This window comes from Anas platyrhynchos, chromosome 4, assembly GCF_047663525.1.
Source record: "Anas platyrhynchos isolate ZD024472 breed Pekin duck chromosome 4, IASCAAS_PekinDuck_T2T, whole genome shotgun sequence".
Classification (NCBI taxonomy): domain Eukaryota; kingdom Metazoa; phylum Chordata; class Aves; order Anseriformes; family Anatidae; genus Anas; species Anas platyrhynchos.
Window position 1 is genome coordinate 21,364,133 of NC_092590.1, and position 19,951 is coordinate 21,384,083.

The 19,951-nt window shown below is 37.8% G+C and overlaps 1 protein-coding gene and 1 long non-coding RNA gene across 14 annotated transcripts in view; one reads left to right on the top strand and one right to left on the bottom strand.

Annotated features, from left to right (window-relative positions):
* Positions 1–4: 4 nt before the first annotated feature.
* Positions 5–4,519, bottom strand: LOC119716759 (uncharacterized). The gene is made up of 3 exons (XR_005265366.2): positions 4,038–4,519; positions 2,539–2,928; positions 5–2,212 (listed from the first exon to the last, which is right to left on the bottom strand). It is a non-coding gene; the product is annotated as an uncharacterized lncRNA (long non-coding RNA).
* Positions 3,306–19,951, top strand: part of PCM1 (pericentriolar material 1) — a 42,366-nt gene continuing 25,720 nt past the window's right edge. For 7 of the 13 annotated variants that reach the window (XM_072037154.1, XM_072037158.1, XM_072037161.1 and 4 more), the window contains exons 1-12: positions 3,733–3,926; positions 7,356–7,474; positions 7,908–8,153; positions 9,178–9,450; positions 10,012–10,182; positions 10,366–10,482; positions 13,785–13,962; positions 16,355–16,464; positions 16,891–17,107; positions 18,328–18,526; positions 18,810–18,986; positions 19,713–19,870. In XM_072037154.1, the coding sequence (XP_071893255.1) occupies positions 7,379–7,474; positions 7,908–8,153; positions 9,178–9,450; positions 10,012–10,182; positions 10,366–10,482; positions 13,785–13,962; positions 16,355–16,464; positions 16,891–17,107; positions 18,328–18,526; positions 18,810–18,986; positions 19,713–19,870 (1,942 nt within the window). In that variant the 5' untranslated portion in view covers positions 3,733–3,926; positions 7,356–7,378. The other 6 variants (XM_072037159.1, XM_072037166.1, XM_072037164.1 and 3 more) reach the window with 4 other exon arrangements.

A 19,951-nucleotide genomic window follows, 5' to 3' on the forward strand; every position in this document is an offset into this window, starting at 1 on the left:
GGAAACAGAAAAAAAAAATTTAAAAATTAGACTATATAACTAAGAGTGCAGTGTATCAAATGCAATGTTAAACTAAACAACAAACAAAAAGGAAAATTCAGATTAAACACTGGATCTGTAGGCTGTTCACAAACACTGTTTCATAAAAAATGGATCTGAAATTAGGAGTGGAATAGTGATTTATGACCTTGCTGCCTTGTGTGTTACAGAGACCTCCTTGAAAACGTCTTCAAAATGGGCTCTTCAAAGTGGACAATGAGAGTACTTATGGTCCTAGAGTTACAGATAAACAGTGGTTCTCCTGATATGTTTTGGTTGTGTAAAATGAGCATGTTTAATAAAACCAAACCGGTTATGCCTTGTGCCTCCACCTTGTCACTTTTTGAGCCTAAGGATGATCTCAGTCACTAGCATTTTGCTAGAATACTTGGAATGTGCATAGCAGCAAATATTACGGAGTGCTGAGATAAAAGCAGTGTCAAGTGGATTACCTTCTCCATCCTTACAGATTTTGGTAAAGGTTTACAACGGGGTCCTGTCAATTCTTCAGCCAACATGCAGGTGTTTTTCCAAGGTCCAAGCAGGTTAGCTATTTTAGCTAATTTTGTAACTGCCAGTTACTTTTTCCTTTATTGCTTCTCATGGTTATTATGTGGATCATCACAACTTGCTTTCTTCTTCACCAGTAATGAATTGCCTAATCCTTGGCTAGCCTAATGCTTGGTTTGGGGATATTCAATGCCAATGCCTCTGCCCTACGCCTGCTTAATATATTATCAGGTCCCACAGGGATAAACAGACACTTTATCTTCCTGTATAAATCAACTCAAAACTCTTTGCTATTGCCTTAAGAGAAAAACATCTTTCTATTGCAATGTTATGCAAAAACAAAAAACAAAACAAAAAAAACTTTAGTTTGGTGGCCAGATAGATGCTCTGCAGCCATATTATGGTAGTCTAAACATTTTGGGCCAGTTACATTTTTGCAGTAAAAGCATCTTTGTGACAAATCAGCAAAAAAGCTAACAATTACTGCTATTACTCAAATGCAGTGTTAATTACTGCTTTTGTTTCAGTGCCCCTAAAAATCTTTCTCCCCAGCTTCTCACATCTTTGCAGTCTCAGTTAAACTTTAAACCTTCACTTCTTTTTGTCTCTAGTCCTTATATGCCTGTGTTTATTATTATTATTATTGTTTTTTGGCTTTCTTTTCCTTCACCCCAGAATAATAAAGTAAAATTAACAAGATAAGGCCAGCAGATGCACAAGCAAAAATCATCATGTCTATGACATAGCTTTCAATACTAATTAAGTTGGACTATCTCAAAAGATAATCCAGTCAGTTTCTGTGAGGGTGCATTCATTAGTATGTCTGCTGATGGCAGCACTTATAGCAGAGATCTTTGTAGGAGGAATTAGTTACTGTCAGTCTAGAGGCTCATTAGTGTTGACATGGGACTACCCCCAAAAGGTATGTTTAGTTTTTAATTAACAAGACATTCTTCAAGCCATATTGTTTTGGCTCACAATTTTTCCCAAATCCTGAGATGTTATTTTATAGCAGTAGTAGAGAACCATCTACAATAATGCTTCTTGCAGATCTAAGGTTCCTTATTGCACATTTTTTTTAGTCTACCACACACAATAAAAAATGATATTGAGCAGCTGGTACTGTTGTATTTCTTTGAAGCACCTTTTAAATTATTTTTTATTTCTATTTTTTATATGGTAACAAATTTGCAGCCAACTCCAGAAGAGGGACAGCAAAATAAAAAGAAGAAAAAAATTATTCTCCAAATGTCAAGTGGGAATCAGAGTGATGATAATTTAAGCTTCTGGAAGAGCCATACTACCAATATATCACATCCTATATTAAGGATGAGAAAATACAGTTTTGATACATAGAAGAGTACAATAAAGATATTATTACTAAAACATTCTAATATCTATTTAATGTATTGGTTTTCCTTAAGAACATATTATATTTTTATGTAAGACTTTTTTTTTTTTTTTTTTCAAGAAACAAAGAATGAGCTGTATTTTAAGAACAAACCACAGTGACAAAAACAATTGTAATCACTGTATTAGGGCATTTTTTTTCCTCTTAAATTTTGCTTCCACCTGCTGGGCATTGAGAGGTATGCCACTGTGACAATAGCATCCTGCCAACAGCAACATTGCCAGTACTGTGCTGAATATCCAGACATGGTACCTGAGGCCAGGATAAAAGGACGTTTTTTTAACTTTTATAATACCATATACACTATATTATATACACACTATATAACTTTTATGATACTCTAACATTATAACTAATCAGTTGCAATTACAACTTTAAAAAGCTGATAAATAAGAGGTGGAGCTTCAATGCAGATGAATTATATCTATTCCTTATATGTAGAGTGTCCAAACGGTTGTTGTAGAATTTCGTTAAAGTGCTTTCTCTTATGGATATGCATGTTGCAATGTTTCTCTTATGCATGTTGCAACGGTAGGAATGTGAGCAAAATGCTGTGCTGACTGACAGGCTTAGCTCACCTTCCACACACATCTGGTGCTGTCCAGAGCTATTCCTTTGATGCCAGGGCATTTGCTGGAGAAAATATTTTTATTGAAGTATTTTTGTTTCACAGATTTTTTTCCAGTGATTTTGTTCCCTTTCTAAATTAGAGAGGGATTGATGTGCCATCTAGATTTTTGCTGGAGCAAAAAAACATCGGCACAAGTATTAATGACTGGGGATTTAACTCTACCTCCAGGTGGTATCGGTAGAATGCCTCTAGCCCACCACGAACCTGGAGCATTGCTCAGATCCTTAATGTTTCTGCCTTGGAGCCCAGCACAATGCATATCCTGAAAACGGTAGCTTCTTTCCCTTGTTCTGACAATTGGACCACGATGACTGAAATACAAATCCTATCAGCTTTTCTGAAAAAGAAATGGAAAATAACAGTAAATGATGGCATAAATACTACCAAAAAACAAAAACAAACAAACAAACAAACTAAAAACATTTTAAAAAATAGGTAACCCTTTTTTTGTTTTTCCCTATTTTTTTTCCTCAGCAAAGTTTTGGGAACCCAGTCCTGTAAACTGCAAGCCCTAAAGCAAGTCGCTAAGAGCGTGCAGTAGCAACGCAGAAAAAGTAGAAAACGACCAGAAACTGACTGAAATGACCTCCAGCTTCCCCTGCTCTATTTTTAGCTGGGAATTCCTGGAGGAGACCAAACGAGCACAGCACTGCGTGAGGCGAAACTGCCGTAAATAAAGGCTCCGGACGTCATCTGAGCCTCGTGGTTTTGACGTCGTGATTTTACTAGTCTTCTTCCAGTCAGGTAAAATCGTTTATAGAGCTCATCACAGTTTGCGTATTTTATTTTAGGAGCAAAACGAGCCCGACGCCTCAACGGCGGCCCCAAGCCAGCTCCCGCTAAACCCGCCACCGCGCTGAGCGCCGCCCTGACTGGAAAACTACACCTCCCAGGAGGCGTTGCGGCCAGATAGAACGAGCGCGGGCGCTCTCCTCGCGCGGTGCACGCTGGGACTTGGAGTTTCAGCCGTCCCGCCCTTCCACCGCGCTGCGCAGGGCTCCCCTCCCAGAGGCGCGCAGAAGCGCGGGAAACTCCGTCCTCCGCGCCCTGACGTCACGTAGCCCGGCCGGGGCCGGCGCACCCGCAAGCGCGGAAGGGCACCTGCGAGCCGCGTTACCACGGCAACGGTGCGGATCCCTCCGCCTCGCCCGCCCGCCTCCCGCACTGTGGCGGCGCCTCCAAGATGGCGGCGGCGGCGGTGGTCGGGGCCGGGCTGTGAGGCCCCGCGGGCAGCGCCGCGCTCCAGAGCCCGCCGCTGCTGGAAGGCGACGCCCGCGGCCGGGGCCGGGGCAGGAGCAACGACCGGGCCCGGGGCCGCCGCCCCTCCGCCGCGGGGTGAGGCTGTGGGGCCAGGCGGGGGCCGCCCGCTCCGCTCTGCGCTGCCCGGCGGCGGGAGGAGGCCGCGGGGCGGGCCCCGGGCTGGCTGAGGGCACGGGGGGCTCTTACCGGGTTTTTTTATAGCTGTTGCCTTTCTCCAGGCGAAGTTGCAAGCTGAAGGGTTTTTCTGGGGGGGTGTTGCAGCGGGGGTGAGTGCTGTTGGGAAGACGTGCCGGCGGATCTGGTGCAGATAAAAATACTGGAAAAAAATAAATAAAAAATCTAAATTTATATCTTTATTATTAAATCCTGTGATACTTCAGAGTAGTTTTTATATTGCTGCAGCATGCACAAAATGTGTGTGATCCTAATCGCTCTGGCAGGTACAAGTTTTGACCATAATCTGCCCTGTTACCTTATTTTTACTGTAATAAATGTACTTGAGAGGATTTTATTATTATTATTATTATTATTTTCCTCAAGTTCCTGATAATTATTGTAAGGCAGCATGCACACGCTCAAGCACAGCTTTTGTGCAGATTCCCTAATGTGCAAGGAGCTAAGATTGCGATCGGGTTGCTGGATGCAGGAGTGGGATGATGGGAGGGCACCAGGGCTCTTAGGAGAGGATTTCATCCGGCTGGGGAAATGTAAAGGAAGGCAGACCACAAATCGGTGAAGTGTGGGGGAGAAGAGGCACAGCTGCTTGTGTGAGAGTTTTATTTCGGAGAAGAAAGCTGGCTGAGCTTCCATGTTATTATAACTGAGGTGAAGAGAGAAAATGAAGAGAGAAAATAAGCCCATTTGAATATAACTTATTTGGAAACATGAGGAACGGTAATATGAATGCTTAGAGACTTAGTGTCTGAGAAGGACGTGGTTCTGTTAATATATTTTTCTTAAAATTCACTTGGTGAAAGTAATCAGGTTGCTGTTATTTTTGAGCTGTATTTAGTAGAATACTAAATTTAGTAGAATACTCAATACTAATGAGTGAGCCTGGGGTTCTTATTTGAGAAAACTTTTCCGAATATTGCATCTGTGGTAGTGAACTTACTTCATAAGTGATTAGAAACTCTTAGAACAAGGATAGGTGAAAACAGCTTTTGTGGAAATTTTCAATGAAATAAGTGTGAACGTTTATTTGTATTATGTGAAGATAAATACTGCCGCTTCTTGGTTTTGCATGGAAGGTAGGAAAAATCACCTTTGCTACAGTTTCAGTAGAATTATATAAGGGTATTACAAGGAAACGGCTTACTGAATTTGGCTGTGAACCCAGATGGTCTCCGAGCTTGTCAAGATGAACTCATTGTGCTTAGCGGTGTAGGTCAGGTTGGAGTGCCAGTGGAAATGTCGGGTCTTGCACAGCTGAACAGGCCTTCTGTAACTGGAGAAAGTGTTTATAAAACAGCTGTTGCTAAAATAAGCTAAATTGATAACTATGTTTTTGCTTTGAGTGCTTGTCAAATTTGCCTGGAGTTGGTGGGAGAGTTTCTCTGTGAACTGTTCCTAGGATAGTTGCATTTCCACGTGTAAACAAACACGCTGTGTAAGGGCATCATGTTTTTATTTTCTAAATTAATCTGACAGTTCCCCTGGATGAAAGTGGCCCAGAAGGTGTGTTTGTATAGATCTGTCTTGGTTTTGCTCTTGGCATGCCTTGGCTTTTATTTGCTTTCCTGAAGCCTACAGCTAGAGCTTATAGAGCCATATGACTAGCCAGACTGGAGAGCTGATCCACTTATCTCATCTGGGTTTTTTTGCTTGTTTGGTTTGTTAGTTGGCTGGACTAGTTTATAGGTGGTACCCTCTGATTGCTTGGACTTGTGAATGCTTGTGGTGGGACAAAGAAGGGATATGGATGGGTGTGCCAGCGCAGTGGGGCTCAGATCTGCCACTTTCCAAAGTAGCAGGCGGTAATTATACAGGTATTGTGGTTCTGATTGTGGCTGCAGAAGCTGAATTGCTCCTGCAGTGTGTCAGCGTGACTGAGGGTGATCCACTGCCAAGTGGAGAGGTGGTTGTGCTGGGGTGAGCATGCCTTGTAGATCCCATTTTCTAAATGGTGTAGCAGTACTAAGGTGTGTTTGCATCCAAATCCTGCTTTGTGCAATTCCACCTACTGTTGTTAGCTGTACGGTGTGATTTTGGTGAAATACTATATATATAAATGACTTAGGTATACTAGTGCAGCCTTTTAAATGTCAGCTTCCTCCCCATCCCCCATCCTGGAACTGATTATAAAGATGTTTCTTAGATGCTGCATAAAATTTTGAGTTTTAGGTGATTTCTTCAGCTGCATGCTGTGAAGTCTTGGTGTGAAAATTCCTACTAGATAGGATGTAGAAAAATGCTTAGAAATGAACGGTCAATTTTCTGTGTTTTTCAGTTAAAGATACAATGGCAATCATGGGCTAATACTGTAGTTAAACCTTCCTGGAGAAAGTATTTACAAGATGGTCTCTCTTCTACCTCTGTAAAGAACTTTGTGTTGTAAAGCTGTTATGAGGAGCAGGTTTGTAGCTGTGAGCAGTGGACCTGTGTGAGCAGTAGTTAGGATATGCAGCTCTTGTTGCAGCCTGATGGTACATACAGCTAGGTATTCTGCCTCCTGTTGAGCAGGGTAATCTAATTTTTGTGCTACAGAGGAATACTTTGTTTCTGACCTTTCAGCTTTAACAATTTTTAAAATTCCTGTTTGTGTCAAAACTAGTAGAGGATGTGAGAATTCCTAAGGTATAGGTTGCTTAATCTGCACAGAATGAGACAGTTAATGAGAACAGCAAAGCTCTAGGAAAACCATTTATTTACCTAGAAACTATTATGTAAGTGGCATGGCATTACCAGCTTAAATACCTTAACCTGTAGTAAAGAATATAGCAAACTTACTGTTGATGTCCATTTTCTGTGTGTTGTATCGACATGTCTTGCCTTCGGTGCTCTGTCAGCTTCTTAATATTGAAACAAATTCAGAACTTCGACATCCAGGAGGCAACTTTGGAGGTCGAGTATCGAATAGACACCACTCTGGACCTGAAAGTGCAGGCTTGATGAATCCCAGAGTAGTCTTTGCAAGCTCTCTGCAGTGTACTTTTAAAGTGAGGAATATTGAGATCCTCAAACATAGTTTGTTTCCTAAGAGCAGTGATTTAAAAGGAAAAGCAAAAGGGGTGTAAAAAAATACACACAAAGCTGAGCAAAATGCATGCAAGCACATAAAACCAGCACTCCCTTCACACAGCGTCTTGATTAATTTTTAATGCCAGTATCTGTTCTTCTCTCTGTTACATTTTTATGTACACGGGTTTTAGTTTCCTAAAACAAGTTTGTGTTTTCATTTTATTACAAATACGTAGTTGTCATCTCAGATTAGAGATCATAATGTAAAATATTCTATATGAATGGATTGTAATGTAGCCTATTCCTCTCAACTATTTCTTTTAGATTCTTTTTAGTGGGTGCTTATCATGGCAACGGGAGGTGGTCCATTTGAAGAAGGCATGAATGAGCAGGACTTGCCCAGCTGGAGCAATGAGAGCCTTGATGACAGGCTGAACAACACGGTATATTTCATCTTAGGTCTCGGTTGTCGTTTTATGCTGTATGTTAAAATTAGTAAGTAGATTCTGTTACGCAGGCAACAATGGAAAAAACTAAGTCTTTTCAGTACTTCTCAATTTCAAAAGTTCTAAACTGCTTAAGAGTCTTTGCCAAAGAAGAGATACAATTTTAGCTTTATTGTAAGCTAATTAAATGCATAGCAAGATGGTACAGGTTAAAAATTTCCAGACAAGCTATTCTGAATTTAAGCAATGGAAAAAATGATATTTTGTAATGTGACATTTGCTCTAGGAATCTTAGTAGCAGCGCATGTTTTGGTATCACTCTTATTTTTAAAAGAGAAGCAAAATCCCTTTCACTGAATTAAACATTTGCTATCCACACAGACAGAAAGTAAATATGACTACTACTTCCTTTCATTTCCTTTGCCTTAAGGACTGGGGAAGTCAACAGAAAAAAGCAAACAGATCATCAGAAAAAAACAAGAAGAAGCTTGGTGGAGACGCAGAAACGAGGCTTACTAATGATATATCTCCAGAATCTTCACCTGGAATGGGACGACGGAAGACCAGGACTCCTCATAGTTTTCCTCATGCACGATACATGACCCAGATGTCTGTTCCAGAGCAGGCTGAACTAGAAAGACTTAAGCAAAGAATAAACTTCAGTGATCTGGATCAGGTTTGTGTGAATACTAGCTTCCACTGTAAGTGTGACTACAAAAATGAATAAAGAAAGCTTTCATAAGCAACTTAGATTTAAAAATAAATAAATCTCATGTTCTGTGGGAGCCAAATCACAGCTCCAGTTCTGAACTTGAGGAAACTGGAAAGTTGAAGACCATGGCTTTTCTATGCCTGAGGGTATGCCATCAGTCTTTACTTTATTTGTCTCAATTATTAACAAATGTCTGTGTCCTTAAATGAGTATTTATTACTCATCATACTTGTCTGCCACTTGGAAATGTCTGTTATCTTATTTGAAAGTATGTTCTTAAAGTGACATAGTTTGTGATTCTGACCACTGCTATCCTTGTGCATTAAGCAGAAGAGCAGCATTAAGAATTGCTGCTCTGTAGTACAGCGAGAAGCACATCATGAATTCTTGAGCCATAACTGTTTCTTTGGGAATATTGGCATGTTTAGCCTTCCCTTGTCCAAAGCAATGGGAAGTGAGGGATTATCTCACTGTCAACAGAATGATAAATTTGTCCTAACAGTTTCAGAATAGAGGTTTGTTAATTTTTACTAAAGCTTGCTGTTAACTTGTTTGGGTTGTGAAGAATATCTATCAAACGTGATTCATTGTTTTGACTTAGACTATAAAAACCAGGCAGAGCTGCTTCCAGAAATGTATGTTATTGGAACAAGTTGGTGTTCAGAAGTTTTTAAAGAAAAGCTAAAATATGAGATTATATTTTGCAAGTTTATGCTGTTCTTGTTTAGTTTTATGATTCTCTTAAATACCTGGAGAAGTAGGATGCCATTCACTATAGCAAAGGCAGAGGCCACAGCAAGGTTGAGGAGCTGAGCTTTGTGTGGGACTGCAGATCCCTTCCACTTCTCAGCTGTTCTGGGAGGGTGGGCTGCTTTCTGGAAACTATGACAGAGACCACTGGCATGGTCTTGATTAGCGAAACTAATCAGAGCTGAGAATATATTGGAGAAAAAATAAAACAATTGTTCTTTGTTTTGTTTGTTTATAGAGAAGCATTGGAAGTGATTCTCAAGGCAGGGCAACGGCTGCTAACAACAAACGTCAACTTAATGAAAACAAAAAACCATTCAACTTCTTGTCACTGCAGATAAACACTAACAAAAGCAAAGGTCCTGCGTCAGATTCCCAAAAAAAAGAAAGCGGGATACCGTTGCAATGTAAAGAGTTGTTTGAAGCTGCTCTAAGTAAGGATTTCTTGCAGAATTGTCAACTCTCTCATCAAGAAGATGGAAGAGGAGAACCAGCTATGGATAGCAGCCAGGTACTTGCTTAGCCTGTAAGGTCTACAGAATAAGCACTCTTCAAAAGGTTTTACTGACCCTATTACTTTTCAGGTGCATCTTTCTTAATTTCCAGTATAACTGTTGTAGTTAAACTTGTATTGGATGTCCTTATTAGTAAATACTGTTCTACAAGGCAACCTGAGGAAAAGATGAAACCAAGCTTAATGTATTGTCCATTAGACCTTACTGTCCATTTATTACCATTTTTAAAAGTGCTAATTTTCATCATAGAAGTTATTCTCTGTTATACAGTTTGAGGAAATAGTCTCATAGTTCAGTATTTTCACATGTTAGTAGTAAGCTCAATTCTGTTAAGGTTATGTCAACAAGAAGCCCTGTGCTTCAGCACTTTATGCATGCATATATTCTCGTTATAAAGGCTTTTGACTTGTAAGCACATTTCCGTAAGTGGTTAAATGATTGAAAGTCCAGTATGTCACCCTATTGCTGCTACTTTACTGTTGCTGTCACCATGTTTTGTGCATTACAGACCTTACAGCTGTAGCTGAATGCATTCAGTAATTTCAGTGTCTTTACAGATTGTGAGCAGACTAGTTCAAATTCGCGACTATATTGCTAAGGCCAGCTCCATGCGGGATGATCTTGTAGAGAAAAATGAAAGATCGGCCAATGTTGAGCGTTTATCACACCTTATAGATCACCTTAAAGAGCAGGAGAAATCCTATCTGAAATTTTTGCAAAAGATGCTTGTAAGTTTGAGAACATAATGTATTTGTTTCTGCACTGTAAGATTTGATTTTTATAAGGAGTTGACTGTTGCTGTTTTGATGGTGCTACTGGGGGTGTTGGTTTTTGAAATGTAGTTCCTTCCATAATTCATTTTTACCACCCCATTTGCATAGCTCTTGATTTATGCCACTGAAATATTTCAGGCTAGAGAAAATGAGGAGGAGGATGTTCGGACTATAGATTCAGCTGTGAGATCTGGTTCTGTAGGTGAGAGCACATCGCTAAACATTGATGTGCAGTCTGAGGCTTCAGATACCATGGTAAGCTGCTTTTTAGTAATTTAGTAATTAAAGTGCTAGAAGTGAAGGCTCATCTGGGTTTTGTTTTTTCCTCCTAATTGTTGTGACAGCGACATGATCTGCAGTTCAATTCAAAAATACTAAATCCCCTAACCTTCTGTTCAGGAGGTATACATGCACATGTTGGACTTTCTTCAATATGAATTTAAAAATCAATACTTCTGTCACAACAATATCTCTTGACAGTTTTTCTTTAATCTTTATTCAAAGGAGATTGAAGGGTTAAATGTGTATTTCGGTAAAGGTATGCACGGAACTGATGTAGGAAGGAATAGTTTTCCATGCGACTTTTCATCTGTAAGTTTTTCTGTTGGTGGGAAAACTTACTGGTGTTAGGTAGGGATGAGAGGGTTATAAATGAGTGATCAGTGAGCTGTTGGTCAAACACCTTCCTAGTCATATGGTAGAAATACTGTCTGAACACAGAAGTTTCTCTTTTTTTTTGAGAGATGGGCATCTGTTAGAAAATGTTTTCTGAATTAATCCTGAAATTCACAGACAATCTTCTTTCCTATCTATAAAACCTCTATATCACAAGCAGTTCTTTTAGTAGGCAAGTTAAATTGCTGTCCTATGTTCTATGTCTTCCAATACTTCCAATGCACTGAGGAAAAATAATAGCTGGTGCTCTTGTACCCAGTTAGTACTCAGTACTCCACAAATGGTAACTGAAGTGCTTAGAAGTAAAGCAACAGTTAAGATCCTAAGGGATCTTTGTAATTACATTCTGAAATATTTTTTGCTGCTGTAAAGAAATACAAGTACAGACAGGGAATATGTATTTTTAACTTTATAAAGTTTAATTTAAAAATGGAAAAAGACCAGATTTCAAGAGATATTAATATAAGCATGCATTTTTCTTCATCTTTGCAAAAGGAGCTCTAGTTTGCCATTTGGCTCTTCATTTTGCAGCTGATTTCTCTTTATACGCAGTTTAAATATATGTAGAATGAACGCTGCTGCTCTTGTCAAGTTGATTGCTATGTGGAGTTTCATTGTTATGCATTGTAAGAATGACTAAAAATATCTTTGCTTTTTAGTAGATTTTATTTGGTAGTAGTTTTCAGTATATGCCAAGATACAAGTGGGTTGGTTTGCAGCTTAAAAATGTGTGCTAAGCTGGAGTACAAAATCTAACATACTAATTGTTTAGCAAAGGAGGTGTCTTTGAGCTTTTATCCCTGCATTGAGGACAAACTGGGGAGTTCAGCTTTACAAGAACAGGTTACAGACATTGGTGTTAGAGCAAGACCTAAAGAGAAAAGCAACATAGCTGCCCTGAATGACAGGGAGATCTGGCCTTGTAGAATTAATAGCCAAGGACATGGATTGTCATCTAAGGTACACCTCAAAATATTATTTTAGCCTCAGAAACATGGCTTATACGTGCTGATTTTATTTTTGTCCCTGTTAACCTGCTTCGGATGTATTTGTTACCTATTGTTGAATGTTTCCATTTGCCCAGCTTATCTGTATCTAGCTGTCCTTTCACTGAATTCATTTTCTTTACCTAGAGTTGTTTTCTTTAACAGCATTCTCTTCTCAAGTGTCAATACTGGTAGAGAAAATAATACCTAACTACATCAGCTGTACAGAAGGTGTGCTGACAGAGTAATAGATGACCCTTCCAAATCCTCTGTTCTCTTTCAAGGAAAGCATATTGTAAATTGGGCTTTCAGACACTTGTCATAGTAATTTCAGAAATTGTGGGGGAAAAAATGAATTGGGGAGTTAGATGTCAGTTGTTCCATGTTTTTTGTAATAGATTTTCGTAAAAATCTCTGGTTGGAAGTTGAAGGCCAGAATGTCTTGGAGTCTAGAATTTGATATGTTTGTAGGTTTTCTACAGCTTTGTCTTCATTTCTGATAAAAAAAATAAAATAGGCATTTTTTAATAAATCAAACATTTAAATGTTTTGTCAAGCTTATCATTTTAATCGTAGACCTAAACCTGAGAAGTTTGTTTTTTAATGAACACTGGCAAATCTGGTACTTCACGGATTAAAGCTTAGGTTACTAATTAGGTGTGTGAGACTCAAGAGACCCAGAGTTTTTCCCTTTCCTCCCTCCATTCCTTCCCTTGTTGATTTCATTGTGCCTCTACTCTGCTTTATACTCTCAAAAACTTAGCAGGAAAGTTTAGTGCCAGTTGCAGCGCATGTTTTAGTGATGCTTCTCTGAGAAGCTGAGAATTCGAGATGTGTTCTGCTTTATCTGCTGGGAAGCTGAGTTCTGTGGTACCCAGGACATGTTAATAAAATACCTATTCTGACTTTCAGTGCTGAGTTTGTTTTGCATTTAGAGAATTTTGTAGTTTAGGAACTCAGAACTATGTGGTGAGATGATGGTTTTAAGACAGGAATTCATAAATATTTGAAGAGAATATTGCTAAGGAAAAAGAGGCAAAATTTTCCATGTTTTTATCTGCATAGTGTAATAATCAAACTTAAACAGGAGCAGGATCTTTACCTGTGGGAAGTCTCCTGAAATACGTAATTTGCTGATAATTCCTGAAAAAAAAGAGGCAAATTTCCAATTATTAATTAGGATAGTAAGAGGAAAGTAATTTTTTTCCTAATGTATTTTAACTGTACAACATGCTTTCATTCCTTCAGTTTATTTCTATATGGTTGAAAATAGAGAGGGGTTTGTGCATGTCTTGTCTTGAAATTGGTTTGCCAAAGTCTGGGTGGGGTAGTTGAGTTGCTGTTGCAAAAATGTAGCATGCAAAACTAAATGCACACTATAGAATCACAGAATGGCTTGGGTTGGAAGGGACCTTAAAGGTTATCTAACTCCAACCCCCCTGCCATAGGCAGGGAAATAGGTTAGAGAAGAATAACTACGCAAAATTTTCTGCTGAAAATGTAGAGATTTTAGGTTAGTAAATCAATCTAGATCTTGTAACTCCATGATACCACGCCTTATGTTGCTTAGCTTTAGCAGTCTTATAAATGTATGTACTCTGCTGTGAATTTATGATTTGAAGGATGGAGGGATGCTTGGCTTAGTCTTTGGGACGTGCTAGGTGGCTGACGGGATTTCTAAAGAAAACTTTACCCCAGGAGTGGTAGGCATATCTTGGTGGTACAGTTTTCTTCCTGTTCAGTCTAAAATTCTTAGACTGAAAATGTTTCACCTTTCAGGTAGCCCATTTCACTTGCACCAGGCTGTTTGATTCTATTTAAGTCCTGCTTTTGAAAGCAGTGGTACTTTCCAAGTAAATCGTAGTGGTTATGGCAGTGCTCTTCTGTATCTTTCAGGCCAGAGATCCTCAACAGGAAGCTAAGGAGGAGCTGGAAAACTTGAAGAAGCAGCATGATTTATTGAAAAGGATGCTACAACAGCAGGAACAATTGAAGGCACTTCAAGGAAGACAGGCAGCTCTTCTTGCTTTGCAGCATAAAGCAGAGCAAGCGATTGCTGTCATGGATGATTCTGGTATGTGGAATGACAGTATCTGTCATAGCTATGGTAGCGTGCTGATTAAATCATTAAAGCTGCAATTGTGGAATACATTTTTTATAATCTTTAAAATCTTACTGCAAAGTCTCTATTTATGAAAAAAAATGACTAATACTGTAAAATAATGTGTCAATTAAAAAACATGCAGTTGATTTCTGTGGCTTACTTGTAAAATTCTAAATGTGTGTTGTTTTACCCTAAGAACTGGTCTACCAGCTCAGATTAGGAGTCTGCCTCTTCTATCACTCCATATATCTTGGCCATAGGCAGTCTGAGGTTTTTATTTTATTTTATTTTTCTTGTTTCTGTTTTTGTTTTGCTTTTTTTTTAACGGGTGGTTGCTTGACAGTTTAATAGCCATTGATAGACAAAGGGTTTATGCAGTAAAAGGAGGACGTTGCTAAAGCAGTACATAAGCAAATACGGAACTAGAACTCTAAAATTCATTGCCCTGTGTATTTTGAGGTGGCTCTCACAATAGTGTACCGCCATTATGTTACAACCTTCAGTTGAAAAACATTCTTCTAATCAGTTTTCATACACGCCCAACTTTTTAAAAGCTATCTTTAGAACAGAGACTTCTCTGTTATGTACTTAAAGGTTGCCAGCAGAGTTACGTTTTCTCAAATGCTCAATTCTGAAAGGTCATAGTTGTTTTAAGCGCCATTGATGTGTGAGTTATCTTATGTTGTTCTTTGTTGCGGGTTAGTCCTTTTAGCTTATAATAAGAAAATAATTTTTTTTGCATATGATACCCTTTGTCTACGTCTCCACAAATCGTGTTTTTTGTTTTCCTTGCAGATGAGGTAGATTACAGTTGTGTGCAATCCTAGGGAATGATGTTTTTGTACTGAGTAACTTCATGTTCAGACCGCGTTACTGTTCTTCTTGTTATTTATAAGATTATATGTTATTTATTATATTATTTATTTATTAGATTATATGTTATTTATTATACAAGATATATAAATATATCTTGTTCTTTGTTCTTCTTGTTACCTCTTCCCCATAAAAGCTGTCATTAGGCTTCATTAGAGGGCTACGTGGAACAGCAGTTCTTATTACAGTTGGCTTTTGTATTCAGTATAACTTAATTTGTAGGGAATACAAGCATTGATATCTGTATCTTATGACAAGTCCAAGTTTCCGTGTTCTGATGAGCTCCTCTTTGTGTTCTCTTTTCCTGTTCTTGATTAGATACGCTATGGGACAGCAGGTAGAACTAGCTAGGAAAATTAGATTTTACTATAGGAAGAGAAGCAGAGAAGCTGGTAGAGAGCTTGTTTAAAGCTACTACAGGAGCAAAAGTAGCAAGCTGCTTTAAAGGGATTTTCTTGCTTCTTTCTAAAATGTCTCCCAGTAACTGTTTTTCTCCTATGTGCTGTACTGCAGTAGATCTGTGGTGGAATCTTCTCTCTCCACTTTCCTCAGAATAAACAAAGCTCTGTTCACAAAGTGGGTAGAAAATAGGATTGCTTATGATAAATTAGGACTTTGTTGTTATTTTTATTTATGTAGTATTTCCAGTGATGTCACCCTTACTAAGTTTCTTACTGCTATTTGTGTTGACTTACTTAAAGCTGTAAAATATACCAGAATTGTAGGGCAGAAAATTGGTTCAAATTCAGTGTAGGGCAAAATAACTTGCTAAATGTTTTTGTATTTGAGAATAGCAGAACTTTATTGTGACCAGAGCAGATAATAAAGTCATGATCTATGGGGAAAAATAAATATTTATGCTTGGTTGTCTAATGAAGTATTGATTTATATCTGGAGAGAAAGGAGTTGTTTGAGCCTCTGAACTGTCAGTTCCATATCTTAGTACTGTTACAGTTGGAGCTTTCAAGGAGGAAACAATTTGTGCTTTTTTTTCTGTAAAGGTTTTTCAAGGATGAAACCTTGAGACTTTGCAACTGTAAAAGTTACGATTTAAATCAAGATGAAAGCTTGGTGTGCTGCTTAATATTTTAAGGAAGTAAATTAAATGCAATATGCTTTAATTTATCTCTACTGGGTAAAAGAAGTAATTTAATATTAGTAATTGTTTTTTATAAACAAAATGTTTCCATCAACCCGAAAAAATTTGGTTATATTTGTTTTGCTGACCTTTTTTTGCAAAACAGAGTTCTAATTTATAGTCTTTTTTTCTATATCCTTTTCATGAAGGAGCTGTAAGTTGGCTTGCAAGGGAAATAATCTTTCAAAGTTAAAGTTGTTGGGAAGGCCACAGCATTAAAAGTAAATGCTGCTGTTTTAAAAGGTAGAATATTGTAATGCTTGTTAAACCAGGCATTTTCATCAAATGACCTTTTTATTTCTTTGCTGTAAGCAAGCACTAACGTTTTTCCTCCTTTATCTGCATGCCCAGTTGTAACAGAGACTACAGGTAGTGTTTCAGGAGTAAGTCTCACATCAGAACTGAATGAAGAATTAAATGACTTAATTCAACGCTTTCATAACCAGCTGCACGATTCTCAGGTCAGTTCTTGCATTGCGCTTTAAGTTCTACTGTTGTCTGTTTTTCTTACTATTTTGAACATTAATTAAAATGTTTGCCTTACATATTTGTATTCATCTACTGGTGGAATAATTAGGGCTCTTCCAAATCTGAAAACTCAGCATCGTTGTGTTCCTAAGGGTTATCTAAGACTGATCTATCCTTTCTGTCTCACAGTTCTTCATGAAAGTCCAAAGAAATAATTTCAATATTGCTGTATAACGATAAATAAATTTAATACATAATTGGGATATCATGAGACTGTTTTCAGTATCATTTTCACTTTATTATAATGTTCTTTGTTCTGTTGTTGAGCCTAGCAAGCCTGTAAGACGGCTTTTAGTTTCTAACAATATATTTTGCTTTTTTGCATGGTACTTTGAATAAAACAAAGTTACTCTTTTTAGACACAGTCTGTGCCAGACAATAGAAGGCAAGCAGAAAGTCTTTCACTTACCAGAGAGATTTCACAAAGCCGAAACTCCTCGGTGTCAGAACACCTGTCAGATGAGAAGGCACAGCTTTTTAACAAGATGCGGATGTTGCAGGGTAAAAAGCAAAAAATGGATAAACTGTTAGGAGAACTTCACACACTTCGTGACCAACATCTGAATAACTCCTCTTGTAAGTAAACATAAGCAGAATTATATCTCTTCAAAACTACAGTTTATTAAATATGTTTGTAAGGTGGTCTTTCAATTTGTGACTGGATAATGAATTGTCAATGTAGTAGGTGATCAAGCTGTGATGGAGCAATGTTATGTAACTGGTTTTTAATGCAGTAAAAGTTTCAGGCTTGATGGAGAGCTAGACAAGCACAAATGAGTGTTTTTGCTAGTAGCACTTATTGTAGCATTATTACAGTTGACTAGTGACGTTGTGATGACTGGATTTTTTTCTTCAAGGCTTGTCAGTGATACTTCTAACTCCTGGAGCATACCACATGAACTTTCTGTACTGTATCACAGTACAGAATTTATGTACTCTGTACTTCTGAATACAGAGTTAAGAGCTCTATGGCAAGATCAGGTTTGATTTTTTTTCTGCTGTTCAAGGAACGTCTAATCCACTAATCAATAGGGACTTGGATTACAGGTCATACCAGAGAAGCTCATCTGTCTGAATGGATTAGATTTTTCTGTTTTGTTTCTTAGATGACTTTCCTATCCTTAAAGCCTTCATGTGGGCCTACTATTTGTTACAACATTCTACTTCTACCTTCACATTTACCCTGGTGAAGCTTTGTTATATAGCTAGAAATTACTGAGGGATGATATTGTGTAGTCTGAACATTAAGAAATGAGCATGCTCCTATAGAAGGGCAGAGGGGTTTGATAGTTACATTACTGTAACCCTTTCTTCCTACATGCGTTTAAATGAATGTATTTGGATGTGATTTTAAGTAGCTGGACAAAGCAAACATCAGATCTTAAAGCCATGTTCTAAAGCATATGGATACAAGAGCTTAAGAGTTTAAAAAAAAAAAAAGCTAGAAGTTTTTTATTATGTTGAAACATTGAAACATTAAGTTTCAAGAAAAGCAATTCATCCACAAATTAGCCCTTAAAAGTAGTCCTAGGGCAGACTGACAGCGCGAAAGCTGCTGCTTTGAAGTTTGATATAGCTAAAGAGAGCTGACTTAAGTATTGTTTACAGAAGCTGCCTGTTACTGTCTGATGGCGTTGCCTTTCATGAAACTTAAGACAGAAGGTCTTGTTCTTTTGAGAGAGGTGTTAATTGCTGCTTTGTATGTTGATAATATTTTCTGTAGTTACATTTTAAAGTAATTCAGATAGGCGAGTTCCTTTTTGCAGGTTGTTATGATATATATGTCTTTTCTGTAGTTTTTCCTGCTTCAGGTTCTCCTCAGAGGAGTATTGACCAAAGAAGTACAACTTCAGCTGCTTCTGCTCCTATAGGAGTGGTAACTGTTGTCAATGGTGAATCAAATAGTCTGGCATCTGCTCCCTATCCTCCTGATACCCTGGCTTCTCAGAATGAGAGTGAAGAGGACGACAACTTAAATCCAACAGAAAAGCTTCAGTAAAAGTTCTTTAATATTTTTTCCATAATATGCTTCAGTGATTTTGAGTGTTAAGTTCTAGGTTGTTTATAGTAAGTTCTGTGTTAAGAAACTTCATGTTTTAATGTACCCGATTTAGTATCATGGACTACTTAGATGGTCATGGATAGTAAAATGAGTGCTCAACTTTAAGCAGAAATTGCTTACAGCTAGGAAAATTACAGTAAATTTTAAGAACTATAAATATGTCTCTGTATTTTTCATTGGTTTAGTTAATATAACAAACATTTTTTTTCTCCTCAGGAAGCTAAATGAGGTTCGTAAGAGGCTGAATGAATTGCGTGAGTTAGTTCACTACTATGAACAAACATCTGATATGATGACAGATGCTGTGAATGAAAACACTAAGGAAGAGGAAGAAACAGAAGAGTCAGAAAGTGATTCTGAACATGGGGATCCACAGCCTGTTACAAATATTAGGTTATCATAATTTTTGTTGTTCTAAAGCTTTGTAGGCAACTTGTCACAGTTATCCTGAAGCAATACAAGATTTTAATCAACTAGAAGCAATTAATTCTGTGGTTACGTTAACTTATTTACATTAATATTTACATTAATTTTTCCAAAATTTTAATTTGAAGTAGCTTTCTTGTATAGATTATTACTAATCTTGTACTACAGCAAATGTAGGTTAATTCGTACATTTAGAAAATCATTATAAGGAATTAAAAAATCTGTAATCACTCTAGATTTAAGCACTCAAATGTGTATGAAATTCCATTAGAAGATTAACGGGCCTGGATCTAGAAAAATAGAATAGAAACAACCTTCAGGGTATAGATGCATTTGAGTGTGCACTGAGGATCTTCACTGTGCAGAAATAAATACTAATTTGGCTATGAATCATGTAAAGCTTTTGGTGAAGATGTACACACTGAAATCCTCTTGTAAGCTGATGTTGTAAATGCAGCAGGGAGATGATTTGTAGTTGCTTCTGATTGTTTTTAAAACAATCTGTTGGAGAAATTCTGAACAGCAGGACTAATTTTAGAAGGGAATTTTAGGAGGGATTGACTTGGTTTTTTATTACAAAGGATCGGGAAAATAGGCACATTTTTATAAAAGCCAGTTAATAAAATGGCTGAAGTAAAATTCCATCAATGCCAGTTCTTAAAAAGCTAACATAAGTAATGCATTTTACCCTAGAAATCCTCAGGGAATCACTAGCTGGAGTGAAATAAATAGCAACTCAAACGTGCAGTGTGGAACTAATAACAGAGATGGAAGGCATCTTAATACAGACTGTGAAATAAATAACCGATCTGCTGCTAATATAAGGACTCTAAAAATGTCTTCTGCTCTAGGTATGTTCTATTTTTTTTAATAATTTCAGTTTAGTTTTGATATCCACGTGATGTTTTGTGGGAGAACTATGTTTGAGCAAA